This window comes from Anarrhichthys ocellatus, unplaced genomic scaffold (assembly GCF_004355925.1).
Source record: "Anarrhichthys ocellatus isolate YVR2014 unplaced genomic scaffold, GSC_Weel_1.0 scaffold12, whole genome shotgun sequence".
Lineage (NCBI taxonomy): Eukaryota > Metazoa > Chordata > Actinopteri > Perciformes > Anarhichadidae > Anarrhichthys > Anarrhichthys ocellatus.
In genome coordinates, this window is record NW_022280042.1 from 8,056,677 (window position 1) to 8,083,376 (window position 26,700).

Consider the following 26,700-nt stretch of genomic DNA (forward strand, 5'->3'; position numbering starts at 1 on the left):
TAAACAACAGTCAGCACATAAATTGGTAAAGTGAAGTTTATGGAGGCAGCTTTTGGTCCCGCCCCCACCTATAAAATAGCTAATACAAAGTATTACAAATAAGTATAAATCCTAATGCGGTCTTAACCAGAATCTTGCTCTCCTTTAAATCACGATTCTGGACTGAAATAACTTGCACACTGTCAAAATCATCGTTTAATTGCATCAAACACGGACAACACATGATCTTTGCTATAAAAAAAAATAAAAAAAATCCGTTTTCAATTGCAATATCCTACACAATTAAGGTTATTTGTCAGTATAACTGTCATTCAAATTTGATTTCAGGCTGTATGAAATTCAGACTTGTTGCTTGTACATGTTCTTTTGAAAAATAAATCCATGTGAACGCATACGTGGAACATAAGCAGCGGTGGACTCTCTCTGCTGTACAAGTCGCCTACCTTTTGCAGTGAGCTGCAGTCTCGACTTAAACTTTTTAACTCAGCCACATGACCAGCTGCACGAGATCATTTCTGTGCAATGTGGTTTCTGTGCAATGGTTTGATACCCATCACACCTGTGGGTTGTATGTGGTGTAAAACGGGGGGGGACAGAAAGGGAAGTAAACTCCCTCTTGTGTAATGTTTCACGTAACATTCATATTCAAGATTAGGAGAGAACACTGACAAATTCCAGTTCACCTTCGTCTTAAAAACAGTGCAGTAGGCCTTTATTTAAACATGGTAGTGCTTTTCTTGCATACATAGTTCGTGATCTGTCGCACAATAGGTTACATTCAGTATGACCAAGGATAAACCAATCCATAACATAAAACAATTCATAAAACATTTGCCATTGTATAGCTGATAAAGCAACGTTGTTATAGAAATGATATCAACTTGGAAACAAAGCTTCAGTTCCATGGTTGTATTTCAGCGTCCGGTGACACTTGTTGATACGTGTAATGCTTTTTTTTGTTTTATTTGTTTTCTTGTGTGAAGTTAGAGTTTACATGGTCATTTACAGATTGAGTTACATGACAGCTGAAGTTGGTTTACGTACCGCGCGGTGTTGGGTAGCAATTTTTCATTTAGCCAGCTCAGCACAGATGGGTACACTGATTTGGGTCAAGTGAAATATGCTTACAGGCTGCAGTCTGTCGTGAGATTCAGAAAATAAAGAACAATAGGAGAAAAAAAAAAAACTGAATAAAATCTGTAAAATAAAAATGTATAAAAGCAAACTCGAAAACCTAGAATTCAAGGTCCCACACACACATACAGACTCAAACACACCTGGATTAGGAATCGATTAAGTTGACGCACAAACACTTAAAAAAACACCAGCCGTTTCTTGTGCAAAAATATTTTCTTTAAGGAATGAAACTAAGATATGACAAAATGTGATGGCACATCAATATTTCCTTTCTCAGAGGATAAATAGTAAAATATTGAACACAGACGATGATTGAAGAAGATTCAGAAAACAAGTAGGAGACGAAAATCCTACATTCAGGCCGAAGCCTTTTTCTCTGAAGGTGAACGTCTTCTAAGTGCAAAGTTTTGCCTCACAACCCACAAAGGATCAAATCACGTGACAGGTTTTTGGTCAAGCGTCTGTTTTCAGCAACATTTCCACCCTGTTAATGAACAATCCCAGGGTTGATTTCTACTTCAATGTGGAATGAAGGCTATATTTTACTACTTTGATCTGGTGTCCAAATGATACCGAGTAACCCAGTAAAAATCAATGATATGTTTTTAATCCCAAACATTCAGCAACTTGACTTGTATGGCACTCCCTGTCTTCACATAGTTTCCATTGTATAATTATGGGGAAGTAAACCTGGATTTGGCTGCAGTTCAATATAATCCGACAGCAGTGGCATGAGCAGATTTTGTTAAAGCCTGAGTCAGTCGCTAAAGTCATCTGTTGACACTCTTCCCCCATATAAAAATGCATTATTAGAAGTTACATTTTTCACACACTTACACATTGACCTTGTGCTATTGAGATTGACAAAGTACACGCATATGGCGGCTACATCGAAGTTTCACGTATATTCTGCGGCTGTAAGCAGTCTACATGGATGATACTTGTGAACGCTGAAATAAACTGCCCCGTATTTTGATGACAGTTATTAAAACCGCGATAAACTTATTTTACGTATCAAACAAAACGCGAATCCTGTACCGAGTAGGCAGGCTAAAGTCTCAAGCTTGCTAACGTCGTTTGTACAGCTTTCCTATGGCTCCAAATAGAAATCATTGAAAGCAATAATAAAGTTCTGAAGGATGGAAGTTCGGTTAGCTTTTTATATTTTTAGTTTTGCTAGGTCTCTGAGAATTTTGTTGGTTGACACAGATTATGAGTTTAAGCTAACTGATAAGCTAGCTCTCACTGCTACAACAGCTAAAGGCAAATCAGAGATAAAGCGCCAGCTTCCTTCGCCGTTCTTTTCCCGCCAAAATAACCACCATTGTATGAATGCGTGGCCATTAAAAACAGTCACACAACCCTTTTTTGACAACCAATATAACAGTTGGACAAATGCCGAGCGAATAGAACGTCTTTGTGTCCAGACCTGTTGACTGACAAACCATGGCAGCTTCAGCATTAGCCACGTTGGCTAGCCCGCTACATGGCCCCCATCTGAGCAGAATGGTACAATCCATAGAAGCACAATTGGATGACTTTTACAAGAATAGGATAATTATCTGATCCCTGATGATTCCAGTCTTAGAAATGATAACAGACCAGAATGTTTCAACATAAATAGTTTGGTCTTTGCGGTTTTAGGTGTATTAGCCACATTAGTGCTAAAACTCTGGTCCATGGCCTGCGCTTGCTTTCGTTCTGGTCCATACATGCCATTTAAAGACAGCGGTGTCTGTAGTTACTGATGCAAGCACAGTTCTCTGGAATAATTTGGCGAACCAACCTGGTTTGGAGCAATGTCTCAGAATATCCCTAAAAAGTACCTGCTTTGATGTATCTGGGGAAGCAAATTGGCGACGAAAAAAGGCAGGACGTTGTTAGTTATTAGTCAGGTTTTTTTTCAATCTTTACGGATGGACCCTGCTCAATTCTGTGGGGTGCAGAAATACGTTTGCGACCCGCCATAATAATTCTGTGGCGTGGAATAGTAGTTACTGTGATGATGATGATGATGATTTTGGTTATTGTTGTTCTGGGGGGTGGAGTAGTAGTTGTGGTGTTGGTGGTGGTGACTTTGGATGTTTCCGTAGGCAAAGAGCAGCGGGGCCGTGGAAGGCGGCGGTTGCTGGGTGGGAGCAGCGCCCGCCGCCAGAGTCCCGTTGCGTTGGATGGAGCCGTACCAACTGGACGTACCCAACTGGGGAGTGGTGGAGAGGAGGCTGAGGGACGGATTGAGAGGATAAGCAGAAGAGAAATCAATCAAAAGTAATTTCATCAGTCAGGGTATTGGTTTTCTTGGGTGTGTGCCCACCTGGCCCGATCCGTCCTACTATTAATGCTTCTGGACAGGTCGTCATCACTGTCGTACCGCCGAGGGTTGTCAAAGAAATACGCTCTGGAGCTGAAACTGTGGCTGTTGATCATCCCTCCTGGAGCCTGAGAGTCAAAGAGATGTTCAAGGTCCATTACTCTTTACAGTACTGCAGATTTACGGTTCTGTCCCACAGATCATCGCTAGCATATGTACTTTCAACATGCTATGTTACCAGGTTTTGGTTGGGTCTTTGGACTCGGAAGAAAACCACCACTAAACTTGTAGGTAGCAGCTCCCAGAAGAACAGAATGATCCCAAACGCGACGTAGGCTTCGCCGCTGATCTCCTGCACATCGGCCTGCAACACACACACACAAACATTTTAGATTCATCACCTGAATCTTGAACACACTAAACAACTGAACAAAGAGAACATATTAGATATCATGCTCTGGCATTTGTGCTTTTTCCATCTTTTGAGTGCACATATCATATCTTACACTGTCGACATCGCTTGTGTCTCGAGTATGGCAGCATTAAAGGGCTAGTGTATAAGATTTGCCACCATCTAGTGGTGAGGTTGCAGATTGCAACCAACTGAAACTTCTCCCACGTGCCAAGCGAGCAAGAGAACTACGGTGGCTCTATCTAGAGTCCTTGTTAGGTTTGTCCATTCTGGGCTACTGTAGAAACATGGCGGCCAGAAGGGACATAATTAAGTTGAGACGTCGGACCAACAGCTGGTAAACAGACGGATTATAAAAAAAATATTTATAATATCAGATTATACCCATACATACAATGGAACCCTTTAAAATGGCCTGTCCGTCTCAAGTCCTGATCCATGATGTAGGTCAGGACACAAAAACACACACACACATGGTTATTTATAGCCAAACAGCCCTTTACCCCACAAGGCATTGCTTTCCCAAAGCTCCTAAGATGGATTGTCCACTCGCTCACACACACACAAACAAACAAAGGCACTGGGTTTCTGGCTGAATAAAAGCTTGTTTTCCTTCTACAACCCAACACACTCTGTGCAGTACCTGATCAGAGAAGCTGTACCAGCCGTAGTTGAAGGGACTGGGTCTGTCCTGTGGGGACAGGGCCACTGCCACCAGGTTGTAACAGGCTCTGGATGTGTAGAGCAGGATCACCATGGATCCTATGGCTGTAGCTTGGCACACCGATGTACCCTGGTTGGAGGAGTAAACCATGCTTATTACAAGTCATTCATCAGTTGGCTATCGGCCTGTGATTGAATGTCAGATATGGGCCCTCTCCATGGCAGACTATATAGGCCAGGAATTGAGTTTTGAGGAAGTTACTCAAATGACAGTCATAGTCGGGAATCCATTGAAATTTACAGCTTACCAACAAAGAATAGTTTTTTCTGACAGGTCAAAGGTCATCAGTTGGCGATATAACTTACGAACTTCTGGGGAGTGACTACCAAAACAATTTACGATACCAAATACTTTTGACATATACCGACATCTTTTTCTGCAACTAATTAATATTGGCGTTAATCAGCCTCAACACAAAGCAGTAGTACAAGACCTTTGCCTGAGCAAAATACATTGTAATTACTACCTTTTATCATCCTACCTTGGACTCGAGGTAAACGTTGGCAGAGGACATCTTGGCGATCTTGAAGACGCAGACGGCCAGAAAGACAGCGCACAGCACAAACAGGCTGTCGTTGATCAAGACCCGGGCCAGGACCGTGTGTCGGACGTCCCCGTCACTGGAGACACAAAGGTCACGAACTCTTTGAGTGAAACTGTTCCGTGGGCCATTAATGGGACATTACTGCGCGAGGAGACAACATTCTGTTCTTTGCGTTTGTATTGTTTACCTCGGAGATTCGGAGCGCTCCAGAGCTCCCTGCACCAACAACGCACACGTCAGATTCACCACCAGGAAAAACACACCGAGACACAGGAAGAACAAACACAGAGGAACCCTTGGGGAGGGAGGGAGAGACGAGACAGTAAAGAGGACGGCCAAAACAATGGGACTTTATTCTTACACAACAACTCATTAAAATGCATCGTGTTGAATCTGCAAAGCAGCCGAGTGTGTGAGAGAAGTAAGGAAAAGAAAGAGAGAGTCTGGTTGTTGAGAGGAGGAAGGAGGAAGCTGCAAACATCAAAAACAATGAAGTTGAAGGACAGACTCACTTGTATTTGGTGAGCTCTGGGGAATACTTGGCTTTAGCCTTGAACATCACCTACACAAAGAAAAGTAAAACAATATATATCATGACACAGTGATAAGACATATTGCATTTTTAAATGTCACATTTAAGATAAGATAGAAGAAAATAGAGAGCAAGAGAGTTTTTATTTTTTATTGACGGCTGTATGCAAAACAGCTTTTGCCCGAGACGATGATTTTATAGTTGAGAGGAATAAAATAAGGGTCTTCCCAATTTCTCCTATTGGCCTCCGAGCCTAGAGCGGACCGCTGAGCCGACAGCAGGGATTACAGGACGTGACTTCATATTAATAAGTAAACAGAGAGATCGAACAAAAGACACGGTCGTCAACTTGCAGCAGTCAGGAGGAAAAAAAGGGACGACACCAGTCATCTGAGTTGACCGACTTTGACACGGTATGCAGGTAGGCCTTTATGTTGTCCAGGGTTTCAGTTTATTAGCACTTATTAGCACACTTTTCTGTGTGGACTTTCCTGTAGAAAAGGCATGGGATTGCTGAGTACATTAATGCTGATTGGCACTTTTTAGATTACTTTATAATGGAATGCATGGAGGCTTTCAAACACTTCTCTGTGTGTGTATGATTTTATTTTTTTAATATATAGGGAAAATATGTACAAAAACTGGGTTGATCCCCCCCCCCCAGGGTAACCCATTAAATATACAGAAACACACTGCATAAAATGATGCAAGTATTACAGACAAGCAGAAAATGGTAAGAAAGGCTAATAATAGGAAGACGGTATGAAAAACTGCTGTTGGGCAATCACACTAATCATGACATTAAACAGAAATTATTTTTTGGCAAACTAATCACATGAAAGTGTCTGTTTTTGGGTAATCCAGTGGATTTAATACCAGACAAATGAAGGTACTTCATCTAACAAATAAAATAAAAAATATTAAATCTGGTTTCTATGACACGGTATGAAATTGATCAAATAAAGACAAGCCAAACAAAAACTACATATCTATTATCTACCCGCTGCCAACATGTTATCAGTAAAAACACTCAACAAGTCCAGTTTGAGTGTACAAAAGCTGGTTTTGAAAACTGTTTACCACAAATGTAGATTCAGTTATTAACTGTCTTTGACCAAAGTCATGTTTGATGCGATATGATTAGATGGCCACAGAGGTCTCGAACATTGCTCAACATTGAGTTTATTGTAAACACACGTTAAACACTCAGCTTTTTGTGTGGGAATGTAGGCCAGGAGGTAATTGGTAACCCACAAATGAAGCAGCCAGCCAACAAAACACGACCAGATTACTTCATGTGTACCCAAACATCACGGGGGAAAATATAGCTAAATCTACAGAGAATGACATTTGATAGTTTGCAGCTCAACATTACCCTTATTATTTTCTGCAGTGGGATAAAGGGGAAGCAAATAGCAGGTCAGGAGTCATGCCTGACTCATCAGAAAACAGACGGTGGCATGATGTTGTGTCAGCGGTTTAAGACTCTCGGAGAGTCCGACATTGAGCAGCGCTGTTCGGCAGTAACGCACAAACGGTGTTGTGATATTGTTTGAACAAACTGGTGCCAAATATTCCTTGCAAAAGGTGGAGATTTGATGCATCGCTTTGTCAAATATGGTGGTAAATACCTTTGGTGGTTTGGAGAAAAAAAAGCATGTTCAATCGACGATAAATGCAATCATTAAATGCACCCCAAAGTCAGCGAGGGCACTTTCTTTCACCCTAAAGGAATTAATACACAGTCTGTCTCATAGATAAATTATAGTTTAAGACAGTGGTTCCCAACATCCTGGACTCGTATCCCCTTTAACAAATGGTCCATCACAGGTTTTATACGTCTGTGAGACGTGGGCAGTTCAATCAAAAAGGCAATTTCTTTTTTTGTTGAAGAAAATGTGTTTTTGATTCAATCCCATTCAGCACTTTGGATGGATCTGTATTGGATTTGTCCAGGTACAGGAGCGCCAATGGTAGTTTGTCAGCCTGTCGTTGTCACATGATTACATACACTGGGAAAAAATCAAGCCTTGTGTTTGTGCAAGTCCAATATTCGCTCTTCTTTTAGCTCCGTTTTGGACTCCACCAACTCCCCAGGAAAACTCCTGGCTCATTTGAGCATCAAAGAGAGATCACTGATTGAGAAATCATTGATTATAGCTGCTTTAATGATTCTTTGAATGGTTTAGTGTTTGATTTATAACTTTAATATGACCGAGACTGTAAAAAACAACAGATTGAGATGCATACATACTGACGATGACATCGGAGAACACCATTTTGTTGGTAATGGTGGAAAGAAAAAAGGGCAGTGCGCCAATTGTGCTATGCAAAGTAGCACAACAACCGGACAAAGGGGAGTTGTTTACTCAGCAGTTTGTACGTGTTGACTGGTCGCAGGTCGGGCCGCGATGTTTTTTCAGCGGTCTTCATTACCTAATCTCCACTTAGACAGTTAAACGAGCTTCCTTTCCACTCACACCCACGTTTTATGTGACTGAGATGCATCCTGTGTTTACCTCCGAGGGCCGTGTTTGATCTTCAACCAATTCAAAGTCCCAAAGTGCGTAGGTGTTTGCTGCCAGAGAAACGGTCTTTGACATTTGGAGTGGGGCAGGTGTTAAACAACTGTCCCTCTCTTTCTATCCTCCATACCACACAGGTTGTGACAGGAACATTCGCTCCAGTCTTGTCCACTTATTGAATGAAACACATCGATGCGATGCAGGCTTTTTTTTTTAACCACTCGGCCTCAACGTCCCTGACCCCCGGGACATAAACTTAGCCAATTTGCAGAGCCTTCAAACCTGCTTCAAGTCAGTCAACCAACTCTATGGAGCATGTGGGCCAAATAGCGACCACAGTAACCACATTCCACCATTTCGCGGTGGCAGCTCTGCAAGCTAAAACTCGAGTTTAAAGTCACTTTGCTAGTGAAACGGACATTTCTTGACAGTTATACATTGGTCGACCACAAAACTGCCTTTCGGCTTGATTGCCGTCTTACTGAGAGCTAGACGAGTAGATTGATACCTCTCACCACGTCTGTCCATTAAGCGTGACGGTAAAGCAAGGAGATGGCTAGCTTAGCTTAGCATAAAGACTGGAAACCGGTAGGGTGGGGAGCTCGCCTGGCTGTGTCTAAATGTACCAAAATCAACTTACCAGCACATCGTAAGTTCTCATACTCTTATGTTGGATCTTAATTCTTTCCTGCAGGGGGGGGGGGGGGGGCGGGGGACTATTTCTCTTTGCTGGGTGCAACTTCCTGGAGTCCCTGCTGGTTGCCTGGAAACCTCACAGTGACCACGAGACCCAGCATTGACACAATGTCGAGCTATTCCTTTAAGGTTGTGTGTTAACGGTCTGCTCTGCTAATATGCTCTCAATTAACCAATTCATTATTGGGTCCATAAAACAAACTGTCAAAGCATCATGGGAGCTGTAGTTTTGGAACATCTGGTCTTTTAATCTATGCTAAAATTCAAATTCAAATGCATTTGGAAAATTGTTGTTGACAAAACTGCGATGTCAGCCGTTTTATGAAACTAGGTTACTCCCCCGCCCAGTGCAGTCTTACCTGTGTGAAGTAGAGATTGAGGAGGCAGAGTGTGAAGAACTGCAGGCAGACGGGGCAGCAGTAGAGCAGCCAGTAGGCCAGAGGCTGCAGCCGGTTGGCCTGCACCACATTTTTAAAGTAGAAGGAGAAGAGGGTCGTCCTCAGCGCGGCCCACAGCAAGCACAGAAACAAAAACACACTCTGGTAGCTGAAGCGCTTGTGTCCGTAGTGCAAAATGAGCCAGAGCTGCAGGTAAACGAAGACAAACAGGAAGGAGTACAGGACGGTGTAGACGGCAGTCAGACTGAGCTCCAGTGTCGGGGTGATTGCAGCTCCAGGGGACTCCTTCAGTGAGGTAAACAAGTGGGACTCGACCTCCTCTCCTGCAGAAAACATCTCCACCGGCCGCTCGCACTAACACATGGGATGCTGTGAAGGCGACAAAACACTACAACTGGGTCAGACCCGGGCTAAATTCACCGCGGATGACAAAAAGACGAGGGCATTCGGGTGAAAATGTGCGATAAAAGCAGTTTATTCTGAAAAGAAGTGTCATAATGAAGCTGCGCAGGGGTTTAAATCCGATACTAGGCTGAAGAAAATATGGGGTCTAGTTTTAAAAAAAATGCGCTAGGTTTAAAAAATATCAAGAACGGGGGAAAGAAAACAAGAGAGAGGTCCATCTGTGAATCTCTGCAAAGCTGTTCTCTGCAAAAAACAATTTAAGGGGGGGGAACCTCCGGATCAGCTGTGATGCAGTTTTAGACCCGCCCCCCTTGCGCTCGACGAAAACGGAAACTAGCGTTTCACAGGCCGCCATTTTGGCTCAACGTAAGACTCATTTGCTCCTGAAACAGCTGACTCCGGAGCCACAGACTATTGCCAGTTTCCGAGCTAAATCCACGGCTAAATCTCTCAAGCGAAACGACGTCCTCACACCTACTTTCTCAGTGCGCCGCTTCATTGGCTAATCCAGCCGCCCAACCTCCACAGTATCCTCACTCCATTGGTTCATGATGATGTCAGCTGCGGCAGTGCCCGCCCTTTGTATGCCTATGATTGGGTGTTTGCTCAAGTCAAAACTTGTTCCCCGATCTTATTGGCTCAACTAAGCAAGTGGGCGTCTCTCGCTGAGAAAGAGGCCATCAAAACAATTCGCAAATATTTACGTCAAGTCATTGAGCAATAACCAACAGTTGCGGAAAAAAACATGGTTGCCTTCAAAATAAAAGCTTAAACGTTGGCATGCACGAAACTGCAATGTTTGGGAATTACAAACAACTGTAAAACAGCCACATTATTACCATCTACGTATTATTATAGTATAATTGTCACGTTTATCATACAAGTTTGTCCGGACAACTCAAAAAACGCATCGCAACAAATTCGCCAATTAATGATTTTATTATGAAATGATAACAGGAAGCTGGTTTCACCCTTGTAGCTTGACACTGTTTCCTGAAGTGTGAAGCATCGATCACTCAAGATACATTTTTTCAAATTTCACTGTGCAGCTTGAGGAGAAATAACCTTACAAACTTCCCTGGCATAACACTACCTCTCCCACGGACATAAGCGGATATGTGTATATTATTCACGAGTGTTGACGTTAGCTAGCCATAAAAATAACCATGGACGAACACTCGTCAGTAGGAAGCTAACAGCTAGCTAATTAGCTAGCATGAACAGCATCATCGTCCCTAACTAAAGCATATAAAGCGCCGTTTGGGGCTTTCTTGATACTTTCTTGATACTTGTTACTTTTAATTAGCGTCATTATGTAAGCCGTCTCCGTTAACCGCGGCGTTAACCGTGGTTTGTAACGTTTGAGCCACTTGGGCAGACAGACGTTGGAACTTAAACCCTTCCTCAACTCTCTGGTAAGGCTCACATTCTGCTAACGTACTTGTTGTCCCTGCTTATCAGAATCAGCTTTATTGGCCTTGTACGCGGTGTTTACGTTGCTCTCAACGTACATACACAGAAATGACAAATATACAAAAAAAATAAAAACAACAACAAAGTAGAACATAACGACTATGTACAACATAAATATATATCCTAAAGTATATCTATGAACACGCAGGAAGTACATCCTCTGCTGGGCCTTTTTCCTGATGGTGTCAATGTTGGAGGCCCACTTCAGGTCCTGGGAGATTGTGGATCCCAGGAACCTGAAGGTCTCCACAGCAGACACAGTGCTGTTGAGAATAGTGAGGAGGGGGGCAGTGTTGGGGGGGCTCCTCCTGAAGTCAACCGTCATCTCCACAGTTTTGAGCTTGTTCAGCTCCAGGTTGTTCTGATCACCAGTGCTGACAGTCCGGGTGCTGGATGTGATTTTTCCCAGCCTCACCTGCTGCGTCCGGAAGTTTATGATCCAGTTTGTGACCCCCCAGAAACGGAGCCTTTCCTCCATCATGTGGACGTGCATTGCTGTCGTCCTGCTGTGGGGGAGGTTAGGAGGCGGCACAGAGAAGGCCAGCACGTCGGCCCCGATGGAATACACGTCTGCGGACTTCAACGACAAATTGCATTCTGGGAAGACAATGTTCATCTATTTCGAGCAGCAAGGTGGGCCGCTGGCACACGCAAATCTCTTTCCACATTTGGTATGGTCGTTTTAAATGCAGTCGCTAATCTCTGTCCCCAGTCTCCTCAACCATCGCTCTGTTCTTGGCGGAGTTGGAGCAGTCCGCTGACGCTCTGCAGCATTATGGGGTGCTGGTTGGCAAGGTAACCGTAGTCCTGCCGTCATAGAAGTTTGACATTAAGTTTTCTTTTCATTCACTTCAAAATGTGGAGACGTATACCAGCAGGTGTACGGGACGGAGAGGTGGCAGTTCAGTGCTTTTTTTGTCTTTTATTTCCCATTCAGGTCAACTGCAATAAAGAGCCGGTTCACAAATACTGCGCGGAAGAGAAGGCGCTGAACACGGCATTTCTCTTCAGGTGTGTGGAGTACAGCAATTTAATTTCGATTGACTTTCTCACGAGAGACATCAGAAGACGTGCCTTGTGTTGACGTTTTCTTCCCCCATGTCTTTCTTCCAGGGGTGGCAAGGAGTTCTTGGGTTTTAATTTGGACACCGTGTTTGACGTCAACTCCATCGTCTCGGAGGTCCTATTGTGAGTAAGCGACACTCCATCAGTGTGACGCTTTAACCTTCAGTCCTTCTGAAACATCCAATACACTATTTACAAATAGTATTTTTAACATAGTGGTAAGTAGTGCTTGTATTTTCACAGTGTTGATATTGTTTAATACTACAAATGAACATAAACAAGATGTACTTGTATTTGGTCTCTTTCTTCCAGTGCCATTCTGCGCGAGGAGATCAAGTACGTTCACACAGAAACTGACCTGCTGGCCATGGAGAAGGCCGCTAGAGGGAAGAAGGATATCGCGCTGGGTTACGTCAGCAGCCTGGGAACACAAGGTAAGGAAAGGAAAGGAAAGGACGGATGTACGGAGGCCGAATGTCAGCGATAGCGATGAGCTGGATGATTTGTTTAAGGGCTGATTCATTGACTCGTGGATTGCAGTGTGAAAGATGGCTCAGTCTAATTGATTGATTTGACTTATATGACTACTTAAATGAATTGTATTGTCTGTGATTGTGTTGCTTAAGAGCACAGATCGATGATGGAGACGGCGTATGTGTACGGATCCAAATACCAGTTCATCCTCATAACTGGAGGCCCAGTTTTGAACCACCTGAGGTAGGTTGTTTTTCTTTTTCTTTGTCTCCACCCCCCTGAGAAAGTCTTCACCGTGTGTGCGTCTCTCCTTCTCCGTCTCTGTCCCGCAGCGTCGATGAGACGTCTCGCTCGTCTCAAGTGTGGTTCCTCCACTGCAGAGCTCACGGCGGGTCCATGACCTCCGAGCACTGTCCCTCGACCCGTATGAGTAAACCGCTGTTCACGCTCAGCCTCCACTCCTTCCTGCAGCTCATGGAGGCGCCGCTAGTGGTGAGCAGGATGGAAATGAAGAGTCGCTGTATGTTGTATTCTTAAAGGGCCAGCGCGTAGTAACTATGTTTTCATCAGCGTTTAATCTTTCTTGTTAGAATAAGCTGAGAAAATGAGCTGTTTCATGACATTATTTTGGGTTTTAGGAAATGATGTTTTTTTTTTTTCATGTATCCATTCGCACATAATCCCATGTGTCTCTCCACTGCACAGTCTGAAGTTTACGACGACCCGTCCTCGGTCCAGCCCCCTCAGTTCCCCTACCAGGACACCCCCCAGGTCTTCCTGTTCTCCCGTCCCGCCACCAAGCAAGAGGACCTGGACACGGCCACCGCTCTGGCCTGGAGGCTCCGCGGCCTCGCCCTGCTGGTGCTCGTGCACAGGTACACACAAGAACATGAATCTGATCCTATTGCTATTAAAATAGTGTTCTTCTTCATTCTTTTTTTATTTTGTAGCTTTCGTTTACCAGGTAGAATGAACTATATGCTCAGCAAACCAGTCTAAATCTACCTTCTGTGTGTGTGTGTGTTATCAGGCAGAGTCCTATAGTGAAAACCGTCGATGAATATAATGCTGCTTACAGGCTGCCTGAGAAAGTATGATGCCCACATGAATACATCCATACATTAAAAAAAAAAAGATGACTCATTATTGTCACCAATGTGTGATTGACCTTTCGTGTTTGTGTGCTTCGAGGGTTCAGAGGTGAAGTATTTGCACTCAAACAGCACCGATGAGCTGCTGGAGCTCTTCACAAATCAAGAGGAAGAGGAGGACGAGGGGTCGGAGGAGGACGACGAGGAGGAGGAGGAGGAGGAGGAGGAGGAGGAGGAAGAGGAGGATTTGGATTCCAAATTGCGTAAGTGTCTAGAGAGGATAAGAGAGAGGAGTTAGCGAAGGAGGGAGAGAGGGTGTTCATGGCTTTTTCGTGTGTGTCTCCCCCCCCCCACCAAAGACATGCTGGACGATGAAATCGCCGAGTCCGTCTTCGAAAACCGCCTCAACTTGCCAGACTCGGACTCACTCGCCCAGCTGACCTCCGACAACTTCCACGCCACAGTGGCTGAAAGCAGCCTGACGGTGGCGCTCTTCTACCTCCCATGTAAGCCGCGCTCTATTCCCTACCGTCCTGTCGGATATTAGGTCGAGATGCACGTGGGTGGAAGTAACGGTCGTTTCTGCTTTCACCACCAGGGGAGGCTGTTTCTAAGACCTTTCTCAGCTCATTCATTGACGTTGCTGAGAGACTTGAAGGTAAACGGGACGACATGATTAGAGTCTCAGAGAATCGTTTAGTTGTATCTAGGCTACAGCTTCTGGAGATGTAAGAGAGAGCCTTGAGATTATTTCCAAAATGATTGTAATGACTAGATAGATAAAGGGAGAGCTCATCCAATTTGATGTGTCTTGAAATGTCGTGATCTTGACGCTTGCCTGATTTACTAAATCCCTTAAGATTCCGAGGTCCAGATGTGTGTGGTCGACTGCGCGGAGTGGACCGACCTCTGCGCCGCCGAGTCGGGCGGCTCCCCCCCGATCCTGTTCCGGCCGGTCACGGTCTTCCCCACCGTCCTGCTGCTCCGCCCCGAGGAGTCGGCCCAGCACTACGGAGGCATGCTGGGTGCCGAGGCGCTGCACCGCTTCATCGTGCTGTGAGTTTTGGTCATGAATTTGTCTTTGAGATGATTCTGAGTATATTCTCCTAAATGCCTTTCCAATCCAAATTATGAAGAGCGTAGAGTACAGAGTATAGAGAGCACTTCTCACCCTGTGGAAACCGTTAAATAGTATCATCTGTGACTCTAGAGGGAGATGAAATAACCCTGATGATGTCATAGTGATGTCATCAGGGTTATTTCTGCTTGGCCCTGAACACTACAAACGGAAAGTTACAAAAGTAAAAAACTAGGAGTTTTAAAGATGTGGTCTAGGGTGGCCTAGTGAGTGACTATCAAGTTGCACCATGGGAAATGTAGGATTCAGTGTTTTTGACCCATTCCTGGGAAAGTCAACATATCTCAGCCTCTGCTGCTTTGATTTTGACTTTTTTTTTTTAATCTGTCGCTTGTGACTCCCCCAACTATTGAAGTAAAGTACTTATTACATATTGATATAAAATAAGTCACTATAAGGCTCATTCAACAACAAGTGCACTGCATCTGAAGGCAGGACTCTAAAACCCCATATGCGATAAGGGAGTCAGGGGAAGACAAAATAAAGTTAAATGTCCCTGTCGGGATGTTTGTCTCGGACATCTTTCCACCAAGGACATCAATCTGTTCCTGAGAACCGTTAACAATGGCCGTGTTTTACAGGGAAAAAGCATAAGAAAATAACAGGAAACACCCTCGTATATAAGCCACATGTTCACAGCAGGACAATAAAAATCCATATCAGGGAGCTTTTACAAATATATTTTCAGATTGTGGGAATCTTGGAGTCATTGCTTATCTAGCTGACCAGTCATGTTTTCTATAATAATTTTTTTGGTCCCATTATCACCCAGAGACATCTATGCATGCTTTGATTTCATCATGTCTAGACAGGAGTGTCTCCTTAGAGCAGAATGAGACCAATCAGACCATGTTGTAGCTATATATCTGAGCCTTTAACCTGTATAAGTCCTTCAACAATAACATACACGTTTTGTATATGCGTGTGTATCTGCGTACATACGTGTATGTTTCATCAGTGCACACGATCTTACATGTTTCTTCTTCAACCAGGAGCCAGCCAGCTTCTCCGGCGCGACTGTCCACCCAAGAGGAAGTGACATCATTCCTCCAGGAAGTGCCTCACCCCGGGCTGGCAGGCTACAAGCCCGATCACGCACTGGGACTGTTTAAGACACAAGCAGACGCAGGTGGGGGGGCTGTGAAATGATATTGAATTACAAAAATATTGCAGAAATATCTTCCAGGACGTCCTTTAAAGCCACTGACCTGTCGGTAGCATCATGATGATGATGATGTAATGGTGATGTCGCCCTGTCTTGCCAGCTGTGCGGCCGTTCACTGAAGCAGCAAAGTCATTGAGAGGAGAGGCGCTGACCGGACTGCTGACGGATGGGCTGGCAGAGAAATGGTATGAACTCTATATCCAGTCTCGTCATTCCTGCCTCAAGGTTTTCCCGGACGGCTTGAAGTCGTACTTCACTTGAATTTGAAAAACACACACGGTAACCGGAAGATGAAGAGGAGAGGTCACGTCAGTCAGTGTGTGATGACCAGCTGTTCTTGCATCATTAAATAGTTTTCAAAATGAGCTTTGAATATGTGTTCATGTTGCACGTGTGCTCTGCAGGGCGGCGGAGCACAACGTGGATCTTCCTGCAGTGTTGGTGTTTCCGTCTTGGGGGGCACGCACTCGGCCCTCTGCACTGACTGCCTCCACCTCCGCCGAGGAGCTGCTCTCCCGCATCAGCACCGCACTGCTGCACCCACTGGTAAAACAGGCTGTGCACGTTTGTCTGTCACGTTATATATTTTAGAGTTTAAACAAAGCCAAAGAAAGCCAGATCGTTATTTATATCTCCTGAAATGAAATCGGCGTGAATAAATGATGGACGTAACTTCTTTGGAAGTTTGTTAAAGCCGAGATGGAAGCGTTCACACTATGTCACGGATAACCGGCTCCATGTGTGGATCCACAGAGTGTGGACACGGTGTCCTCATGCGTCACGTCTGAGGTAACTCATTCAGAAACAAGGCAATAATGTGCAAACAGCGCGTTCAGCTCTCCCTTTGAGTTTTTATTATGCTCTTTTGAGCTGATGGATTTCATAATTCATTGAACTATCGGGCACTTTGTATTAAAGGCCATACAATAACCAAAGGTCCCTTTGGGTGGCGCTGTTGTCCACATTTTTATCAAGGTCTCAGAGGTCTATCCAGTTAAAAGCACAATTTATTTTACAAATAAAGCAGCTGAGGGACTGTATGAAGGGGGGGGGGAGTCAGTCAAATAACTGCTGCCTCTTAATGCCTTTGTGCTGACACTCACAAGCAGGTTTGATGCCTAACAGCTCGGTGTAGCAGCTGCTGTGAACAGCAAAAACCCCTGATGTGAGATACTGAGCTTTGTGCTGACTTAATATAAAATAATTGTTATACTTTGTATATTATTTTGGGTGGTGTTGAGCCATCTGTATCCAAATCTCTTATTTCTATCACTGTAATATTGTGTACGTTTAAACTCCTCCCTCCTCTCCATCCCTGTTTTTATGTCCAGCCTGAGCTGACGGTGGAAAACCTGCCATCCTTCCTCTCCCTGGGCAAAGGCCTCCTCCTCCTCTTTGTGGGAGAGGAGGAGGACGAGATCGGGCGGAGGCAGAACCAGGTGCTGCTGGAGGAGATGTTAGGAGTGGTGGAGCTGGGCGGGGAGCGGATGGAGCGATACCTGGTCTGCTGGATCCACCTGTACGTGATCGATCCGTCATTTCATTTAAAAAATTAGCCCACTAGATGGTATTGAATTGTTTTCATCGTCTGTGTTCCAGCGGCCGCACTCCAGCTGGTATGTCTGTCCTGGGGTCGTACCTGGGCTCCATGCCCCCCCTCCCTGCCCTGGTCCTCACCCATTTGCCCTCTGGAAGTGAAATCTATCAGTACTCCCCCAACACGCCCATCATGGCCTCCTCTGTCCTGCAGTGGGTGCAGAGGGTCGAGGACGGGGCCGAGTCAGCTGCAGGTAAGGAGGAGGAAGTGCTTTAATAATAGAACATGCTTGTATCATAATGCACAGTGAAAATTATGGGATACTTTTACCCTTTTTTAAAACAAATCGTTCCAAACCAAAGCGTTCCAAATAAACGTTAACTTTACAGAAATTATTTCAAACGCTTGTCTCACGTAAACACAGAAATGAACCTTTTGGATTTATTCATTTTAATTGCGATAGAGATCTGTTTTCTGGACAACCAGCCGGTTAACCAAACTTGAACCCCCCCACACATACGCAGTAGAACGGCCCGAACTCTATCCTATCAACCATACCAGTGTTTAAGCAAAGAGGTCATCCCCTTTCAATATCTTTATTTTCCACCGTCATAAAATGTCACAATACAAAACCCACGATTAAGACAAGACGTACTGAAAAACCACAACACAAGAACAGACGCATAAACAATAACAACAACCAAAAACAGTGAAGTTTTACATGCTATGCTAGAATATTAAGCAAAGATGTCAAAAAAATCCAGGTAAAGAATAAAAGTACACAGTAGAACAACAGATCCATGCAGTATAATGCCAAATGCTCCCCAGAGGTTGAAGGCAGGATCCAGCTTGTAGCTTTCCCGTCTGAGAAATGTGAAAGGAATGCACAAGAGGCTTTGAGTTGAGCAGCTGCACGTGTATCGATAGTAAAAGGGTCTTTAAATTACGATTTAACCTAAGGCTTTAAACGCCAACGGTCCGGAGCCGTTGACGCTTGACCTTTTGAACTCTGTCGTTTGGTGAGGGCCGAGACAAGAAGCCGCTGAGACTCGTCCCCGGTCTATCTGAACCAATTGCCGCGCATTCCATCCGTTCTCCGGAGAAACCCCAGACCTGCAACCGTCTTTAGCGACGCAGAGTGGCTTCAAGCCTCCACTCTTTACTTCCGGGAGCTATGTTTCCTTGCAAGGCAGCTTACAAAACTCTTCTTTTGACTGGAAGTGTATAGCGTCCAGGTTTTTTAAAAGAAAAAGCATTTGAACTAACAAGTGTTTTTAAAGGCCGACATCTGGATTGAGACTTTCTCTTATTTTCTGGCACTCAATATTCTGGAAGTTATAGAAAATGATCTTGAAAATGTTGAGTCATTTTTCATGATCATGAATCTAACTTCAGCTGCAACATGGTTTATTGCAGTTGAACATTATAAACTGGAAAACGACTTTATTGTTGCATCACATTGAAGGCATGTAATCCTCTTTAATGTGTCAAATGGCACGATGTAATTCTACATGTCTGTCTCTGCAGGGACGTTGGGTGGGGACAGCTGGCCTCCCGCTGCCGAGTTTTTCGACTTCCTGAAAATCATGGACATGCAGGAACCCAGCTCCAGCCGGCAGCAGACTCCTGAGGCCAAGGTGGAAGAAGGTGTGGCAGTAGATAAAGCAGGGAGGGAGTCCTCCTCTAGCTTTCCCGCGCATGACAAGCACCCTCACACTGAACTGTGAAGAGAACACGATGGGGCACACAACGCAGCACCAAAAGACACTGTGAACTTAAAGTCAGTTTAATATGACTGATCACATATTCTGTTACGTGTAGTTTCATTTCCTGGTTTCCTACCGCTGCGGTTTTGTCACTGATTCCTGTGAACTCTGCTTCTACCCGATTTGCTGACTACTCATTATTAAAGATACAACCGACAGTATGTGCTAAGCTGTTGGTCATTAGTGTGAATGTATCGTTCCAGTTCCAGAAAGCCAACATCCTCATCAGTCATAGGATCAGACGCCGTTACCTCTTCCTCAGATGATTTGCCACAGTGATGTTTTAACTGTTACCACGTCTGCCTTCCCTCTTTAATCACACCATGCGTGGAAACTGCAGTGACTTTACGTGAAGGATATTTATGTCCTGCAAGCGTCCTGAAAATTTGTCTTATTTTTCCCATCATTCCACTTCCCGTCCCGTAACAACAGCGGTGTAATTAGTTTTTTTTCCCGGCAGTTGAGATGCAGAACAGAGGAGGTGGAATAGGTCAGTTGGATCAGTCTGCTCTCATTATTATTATTATTATTATTATTAATATTATTATTATTGTTACGGTGGTTTCAGATGTGGTTTCTGGGACTTTGAGTCGTCTGAATCAATTAGTGTCTCCGTTAAAAGGGAACATCCATCTTGAGCAATCAGCTGAAGGATCTGAAGGGCTCTTGTGGTTTAGGGCGGAATTTCTTCTGAACCCATGTGAATCTTCAGCTTAAATTTTTGTCTTTGTTCTTAATGAAACAGACGGACTGAGCACAAGACTGGCAGTTTTTATTTATGCTGTAAGGGCTTGGTTGTTATTTTTTGACATACTGTGAATATTAAATAAATGAGATAATGACATTAAATATTTTTTCAAGCCCATGTTTTGAGGTATGTTAAGATATAAATGTTTACACAATGGGGCTGTCCCGTAAAGTGTTCTCCTTTTAAACAAAGTACTCCTTAAATTGGTCTATTTTTGTAGATTTAAATATACAGTGTGAGCCCTGAGCAGCGCCCACCCTTTTGCCCATTAGGCACTACACAAAGGTGAAAGGTCAAGTGTGTGCTGGTGGCTGCCTGACCGATGCAGTGAAAGAAAATAGGGGCAGCGCTGGTCAAAGAGGGTCCAATTACAGTAGAGAACCAATGGTGAAATAAGAAAATTTAAAAAAATCATTTCTTTACTTTTATGGCCCAAAAGTGTTGGTAGTTTTAGTAGTTAGGTACACAAAAAATGACAATTAAAAAATATTTAACTTTTCGTAAACGCGTGAAACAGCGCCCCTCTTAGTTGTAACGGTTGGTACATGTTAGCCAATCTGTGTGGTTGAAACACGGTACTGCACCTTCATCAAACACCGAAGAGAGAAGCTAGTGAGGTTAAACTTTTAAAAGTATTAAAGAAGATGAAGCGAACTGTGAGTGGACACAAGTCTGAGGAGAAGAGTCTGAAGAGAAGTGTGAACCCTTTCACGGCCTGGCCTCAGAAGAAACAACTAAATGTTAGCAGTATTTAAATGAATTTAACAGAGAGCTAGCTAGTTTTCCTAGCTGCGAATGTTACCGCGCTTTTGTAAAACTAAGCTAGTTAGCTGAGCTAGCAGCTATGAAGCGAGAAGACGAGGAGTCCTGTCTTCAAACAAAATGACTGTCAACAGAGATACTTCATTCACTGAAAGAAAAGAGAAGCGACATGGACGTCAAATAACGTAAATTGAATATGAGTAACATTGCATTCTCTCCCACACAAACATTGTTTTTTGTCTGCTGCAAATTAGCTTAACTAGAATTGACCTGTAGGCTAAATGTTGAATGGCAAACACAAAACTGCTAGATCAGGAAGTAAGTCAAGGATTTTTAACTTTCAGTACTGCTTGTATCATACTATAAGCATTATATGATTTTTATGCTTATTTAATATGTAGGCTAACACGTGTAAGTCATGTATCTATGACATTGTTTCTTTTTGATGACAGCTTATTGTCTAAAAGTTGAATTGAATGTTGCATGGTTTGTTGTATTACACCACAGTGGAATGATGCTACACATCTGGATTTTCTTAATTTAGCACGTAGTGTCAGAGTCAATCTAACTGGTCACTTTAAACCAATAGCTGGTCCCTGGGATTTATGTCGGCCCTTACCACCAATACTGCATTTAACTGCAGCTGTAGAAATAATAACTTATCAATGGTTGAAGTAGTCCTTTTAAGAACGGTGAGATTGTCTCAGAGTATTGCTAAAAAACAAATGTAACTGACTGAAAGTCCTCAAAAAAGCGCATGATTCATGTCTTGGAGTGGATTTCTCCCTCATGAAGTCAGCGCTGGGTGTGCTTTGCTTGTTCAAGTCGATCAGCGTCAAAGGAGCAGAGCAGGAAACAAGATTAAAAGCAAATAGGTGTGTGTGTTTACATATCGCAGACTGCTGGATTTCACAGTTCAGTATCTCTTCTGGTTTTTCTTCCAGAGGAGTGATTAGAACAGGGTTAAATCAAATAAAATAACATTTTGTCAGAGTTCTGGGCTTAAAGGGTTTATCTGATCCCAACTCATGTGTCAGCTGTGTGTGAGAGAAAGTGAAGTAACTGCTGTCACAGGCTTTATAACAGTTCTCCCTCCTGCTCAGAGACACACGATAATAACGTTGCTGCCCATTTGGCCGGACGTCTGCGGCAGTGATCCATGTAGCCGCAGACGGTTTGATTAATGATGACAAATACAAACATGCGAAAGGCCAATTTCACAAGCTGCTGACGGCAGCACGAGCCAGCCGGGAAACGTGCTTGGTGAAAAAGATCGGCCTTTGTTGATGGGCTCAGAAGATATTTATAAAGTCCTACTTTCCTTGTAATTCTGGTCCTTTTTCCCTGAAGTTCATTACGTCTATGAATTCTGACCAAGTGTGTGTTTGAATGCATTTTACTACATTTACATAAATCTAGCTAATAACATCAATGAGGTGTTCGTGCTGTTAATAATAATGGTCGTATGAGCAGAAATTGGAAATGTAAATTGAGGAATTATTGAAGCACGAGCCCTGATTGAACTTCCTTTAAATACATTAAAAATACAAAAACAGGCAAATAAAAACGACACAAAGGCAAGACTGAACAGATTGGCTTTAATCTGTTGTTCATATCTGAATCGTACCCTAAACATGCTGATGGAGATGTACGCTCTTCTATACAGCCTCATGACGAACATACTAAGTAATTGTATTTTGCAGCGTCCCGGAACGACCTGAGTCAGCACAAGCCATCGGTAGGGAAATGACCCGCGTAGATCAAGCATGTAACTAGATTGCGGACCAGCCGGCGCTACATGCGAGTTATGACATTAGCGTAAGCAGACCACGTGTATGATTCAGTTTATGATACACAGCGCCTGATGCCGAAAGCGGTGCGTTCACTGTTGCAGGCGGTTTCATGTCATTTGTTCTCTGTGAGTAACTGGAGAGAAGTCTGTGATTTAAATGAGAAGGACAATAGAGTTCTGCAGGAATGAGTCCGAGAATCAGGAAATGAGTCAGCGTGTTTTTTCCACTTATTTTCGAAGTCGGTGGGTTTTTAGAAATGCGCTTTGGTCAGATGCCTGAAGTAAGGTCAGTATGTAAAATGCATTATCCCTGCAGCCCTATATACAGTATAATCATAAAGCTTTTGGTCCATAAAAGGCCAACTTCACATAAGCTATTCCCTTCAAAAAGGTTTCAACTGTTGCACAACGCCGACCGCATTCACCGGCTTCAAATTTCTGCGCAGCATCTATACGGGAGAATGGAAAGCAGCAACGAGTCGGCACACATGCAGGCGCGTGGAGAAGGAATCTGACTCGATTACAAGGTCGGCGCACACAATCACAGTTAATTGGCGACATAATGGCACACAGATGCACGAATGGGATGATGGGGAGGCGGGACACACAGAAGAGCCATGAGAAGATCATATTTGTTTGTTTTGTTGTGTCTGGAAATAGCTCTCTCTCTCTCGTTTTATAAGCTTGTTTGTTATTGTTCTGGTTTTTTTTTGCCATGTAATCAAGCCAAGTTTTGCATCCTCATGAGTCATGACCCATCCTTCACCGTGTATTCATGTGTCTCGCGCATTACTGTTAAAAGCCCAGTTTATGTGCGTGTGTGTGTGTGAGAACTTGATGTTACTGTGTGTGGGAATATATCTTATAGAATATACTCTTTAAGATTATCAAATTCTTAACCATGATTACACTGAAACTCCTACGGGATGTCCCTCCATCTGTGTTCTCACACACACACACACACACACACACCAGATGGGGTGATGAATGATGAGCCAGGCAGCGATTGAAAAGAACTCGCTCTTCAAAGGCCATTAAGACCTTTTTGGCGCGTGACTGCAGTAAAGTTCAAAGTGCTGTGTCGCCTCTGTATAGCTTGGCTATGAATGTCAACGGTTAGATGCCACCGAGAATATTTTCCACCTGTTACGCGTGTCGCTCTTTAGGTTAATTTACAGTCTGTGTGTTTTAATTTAACCAGTTGAGCTGTTCCGGACAGGACGCACCACGGCGAGTCTGGTGTGTCCAGCTGTGTCGCTCTCAGGGCGAATTAAATATTAACCGGGTAGTTACCGTTTGTCGGGCTATCGAAGAGCCAAATATGACCTCCCTGATATCCCTGTGATGTTTCAAGCTGTCGAGCGTTAGGCGTCGCACACCTCTCAGGTCGCTGGAGCGCACGCTGCGCTAACAGGTTGTCCAGGTGTCGGGTGGAATAACCCTTCCAAAATGTTCAGCTCTAGGCTGTTTAAACTCATCAATCCCAGAGAGGTCACTGCTAATATTTGGCCAGCTGCTGTCGGTGACACAGTGTGTTGCCATGAAAATCTCGCTCTTCCGTTTCCTCTTTTCTCTGCAATCGGAGAAGAAGAGATTTAGGAGTTAAACCACGAAGGGCATCGGGACACTGATGAGTCAAAATAGGACGAGTCTGTAGAATTAGGTTAGAATAGGAAACTTGAGTCAGACACATTCCTTTGTGCATTGCATTGTGGGAGAATAGTGCCAATCAACAGCACACACACTGTTTCTTTAGTCTGTATATCGACTCTTTTGAGTATACTTTACTTATACATTTACGTTACGTCTCGCAGCAAAGGCCACGTGTTTAATGAGTGACGTGATTACAGCTACCGCGATGAGTCACAGCAGCAAATTGCAAATAAAAAAAACCCTTTGAGTGAAAAAAGTCCAGGCAAACGGCCCAAATCAGTCACAGTCAGGCGTTAATGTGTCAGAAAAAAACAACAACCTCTCCACTGCAGGTCAGACACCATAATAATAATAATAATCTGCCAGGGGAAAGTCCCCGAAATAGTTCTCCTCGTCCTCCCACACAGGTGTTTTCACTTACTTTCCCTAATCAGCCCTTCTATCAGGACGGTGTGTGTGTCTCCCTCACCTCTGTCTCCATTTTAATGCACAATTTTGGACAATTTGCACCTCATTAGATCACAGAGTTTGACGACCTCCCGTAACAACTCCACCCAACGTCGAGCCGAGCACTACGCGTCGCGCTAATGGAGAATAAGTGGAAACACGTCTGTGGATGAAGGGAGATTTATTCACACAGCAGCATCCAGCGGTGCCAATAGGGGGAGCCAACAACATCATTAAGTCACCCAGGACCAGAGTTACACATAAGTCTGCACTGTCACCAGACCAGTTTAGGATTAGATGTTTAATTCAAAATGAAACTGATATCTTCTCACTCTCTTCGCTTTTCTTCCCGATGTTTTGGTTCGAGACAGACTTCCATACACGACAAAGAAATTCTCTCCTTCAGCCGTTCAATACAACACCTTTCAGCAGCTATTGGAATGGTGGACAAAAGAATCTGTAGGTGTGCGTGCGCGTGTTGGAGCAGGTTTATACAGCCAGACAAAGGCAGCGAGTGTCAGTGACATAGAGAGGAGGAGAAAGACTATCTGACAGCTACTCGCTCTTAATTGGCAGAGATTTTGCAGCCAAAACACAGAAAGTGTGTTTTTTTTTTTTTTTTTGCTTCTCCCGGCTGGTAGAAATCCAGGTGGAGTATTTTCTTTAGCCTGTCACCAGTCCAGTCAAGGCATGCCCAGAATTGGTAATAAGGGCTCAAAAGTGTAACTGTCTTTGTCTATTTTGAGGGTTCGAAGAAGTCACTACGCAGCGTAAACACACGCATGTCGTGTTTATCCGCGTGTGCACACTGGACTGTGTGTGTGTGTGTGTTACAGCAGCCGATCTCTAAGGAGGAAGAGGTTTTAAATATGCGTGTGTGAGTCAAGGTGGACATTGAAACTGTTGATGTTTTTGAGGAAACGAATGGAAAACATGGACACGGAGCGTTTTTTGTTTTTTTCTGTATCAACAGCAGATACGTCCGTTAAAAATGTTTCTTCGTTGTGTAAGATAAAATGAAATTCACGTACCTATTATGTTTCGTTCTAAATTTTATTGCTGCTGTAAATTAGTTGTATTTATCTTTACAGTCTCTCTGCAGACTCTTTGCTGACAGTATGAGAAGCTCTCAGACCGAACCTCACATGATGGTCGATGGACTTTTATTGGAGTTCCTCCGGGTTCCTTCCTTTCATCTCGCGTCTCCTTTATTATTATTATTATTATTATTATTATTATTCCCTAAACGACTCCTTCGTTCAGGTCTGTTACGTTTGAGCTCGGCTCATGTGTAAATCTCTGCGATAACGTTTCAAAAGGGGAGCGGTGAGCCTTTTTTACATTCTCCAAACATGGACCTTCTGTTCCTGTCGGGACTCCACTGCTGCTGCTGCTGCTGAGTCCAACCTGCAGCCTCTATTCTGGCCTCCATCCTCTGTGATGATGAGTCCATGAAATGTAGAATTTGAGACAAAAAGGTCAAAGCGATTTAATCTGATAATATTTGTTCTATTTGTCGTTTTCCGAGTTTATTTCTGCGTGACTGATCGCTGCTCCCTCGGCTGCAAAAACATTAAACGAGGGGGGACGGGGGGGGGGGGGACGTCGGATTAAGATCTCTCTCTCTACTCGGAGCTTTCCAAAATTCAGCGTGGATTAAAAGGCACATGTTTTTGGCTGGAAACTAATTGCAAAGCAGGGAGTGAAAGAGGAAGAGCAGAGGTCAGCATTCCTGCCGGCCCTCAGAGGCTGAGAAACTCACTGCGGACAGGGAGAGGTCACTGTGCTGCTTCACTTCATAATATGGCCAACAAAGCAGTTATTGCCTTCAAAGATTTGGGATATTATTTTGGGATATCCACACAAACAAAGTCATTATTTATTAAAGATAAAATTGCCCTTTGT

The 26,700-nt window shown here is 43.8% G+C and overlaps 2 protein-coding genes across 5 annotated transcripts; one reads left to right on the forward strand and one right to left on the reverse strand.

The window, feature by feature from the left end:
* Nucleotides 1-688: 688 nt before the first annotated feature.
* gpr137c (G protein-coupled receptor 137c) lies at nt 689-9,973 on the reverse strand. The gene is made up of 8 exons (XM_031851963.1): nt 9,241-9,973; nt 5,641-5,690; nt 5,316-5,423; nt 5,066-5,204; nt 4,504-4,653; nt 3,687-3,812; nt 3,452-3,576; nt 689-3,359 (listed from the first exon to the last, which is right to left on the reverse strand). Exons 1-8 carry the CDS (start codon nt 9,613-9,615, stop codon nt 3,065-3,067), a joined length of 1,368 nt encoding a protein of 455 aa, XP_031707823.1. The 5' UTR covers nt 9,616-9,973; the 3' UTR covers nt 689-3,064.
* On the forward strand, nt 6,039-20,642 carry txndc16 (thioredoxin domain containing 16). Of its 4 annotated transcripts, none has more exons than XM_031851962.1 (20): nt 6,039-6,073; nt 11,616-11,790; nt 11,870-11,952; nt 12,095-12,168; nt 12,271-12,345; nt 12,535-12,656; nt 12,849-12,939; nt 13,029-13,188; nt 13,402-13,571; nt 13,727-13,787; nt 13,888-14,050; nt 14,147-14,293; nt 14,386-14,445; nt 14,648-14,843; nt 15,918-16,054; nt 16,191-16,275; nt 16,495-16,636; nt 17,422-17,609; nt 17,690-17,880; nt 19,155-20,642. In XM_031851962.1, the coding sequence occupies exons 2-20, from the start codon at nt 11,637-11,639 to the stop codon at nt 19,352-19,354; spliced, it is 2,499 nt and encodes an 832-aa protein (XP_031707822.1). In that variant the 5' UTR covers nt 6,039-6,073; nt 11,616-11,636; the 3' UTR covers nt 19,355-20,642. The 4 variants fall into 4 exon arrangements, with proteins under 4 accessions (XP_031707822.1, XP_031707820.1, XP_031707821.1 ...); XM_031851960.1 differs by lacking the exon at nt 6,039-6,073 and adding an exon at nt 9,938-11,099 and having other exon boundaries at nt 11,567-11,790; nt 19,155-20,641; XM_031851961.1 differs by lacking the exon at nt 6,039-6,073 and adding an exon at nt 9,939-11,099 and having other exon boundaries at nt 19,155-20,640.
* The last annotated feature ends 6,058 nt before the right edge of the window (nt 20,643-26,700 follow it).

Coding starts and splice junctions, on each gene's coding strand:
- gpr137c (XM_031851963.1), bottom strand. CDS start 9,615: ATGTTTTCTGCAGGAGAGGAGGTCGAGTCCCACTTGTTTACCTCACTG. Junction 5,424..5,640: donor CCAGAGCTCACCAAATACAA/GTGAGTCTGTCC, acceptor TCCCTCCCCAAG/GGTTCCTCTGTGTTTGTTCT. Junction 4,654..5,065: donor ACGTTTACCTCGAGTCCAAG/GTAGGATGATAA, acceptor TCCTCCAACCAG/GGTACATCGGTGTGCCAAGC.
- txndc16 (XM_031851960.1), top strand. CDS start 11,592: ATGATCCAGTTTGTGACCCCCCAGAAACGGAGCCTTTCCTCCATCATG. Junction 12,657..12,848: donor CAGCAGCCTGGGAACACAAG/GTAAGGAAAGGA, acceptor GTGTTGCTTAAG/AGCACAGATCGATGATGGAG. Junction 16,055..16,190: donor TAAGACACAAGCAGACGCAG/GTGGGGGGGCTG, acceptor CTGTCTTGCCAG/CTGTGCGGCCGTTCACTGAA.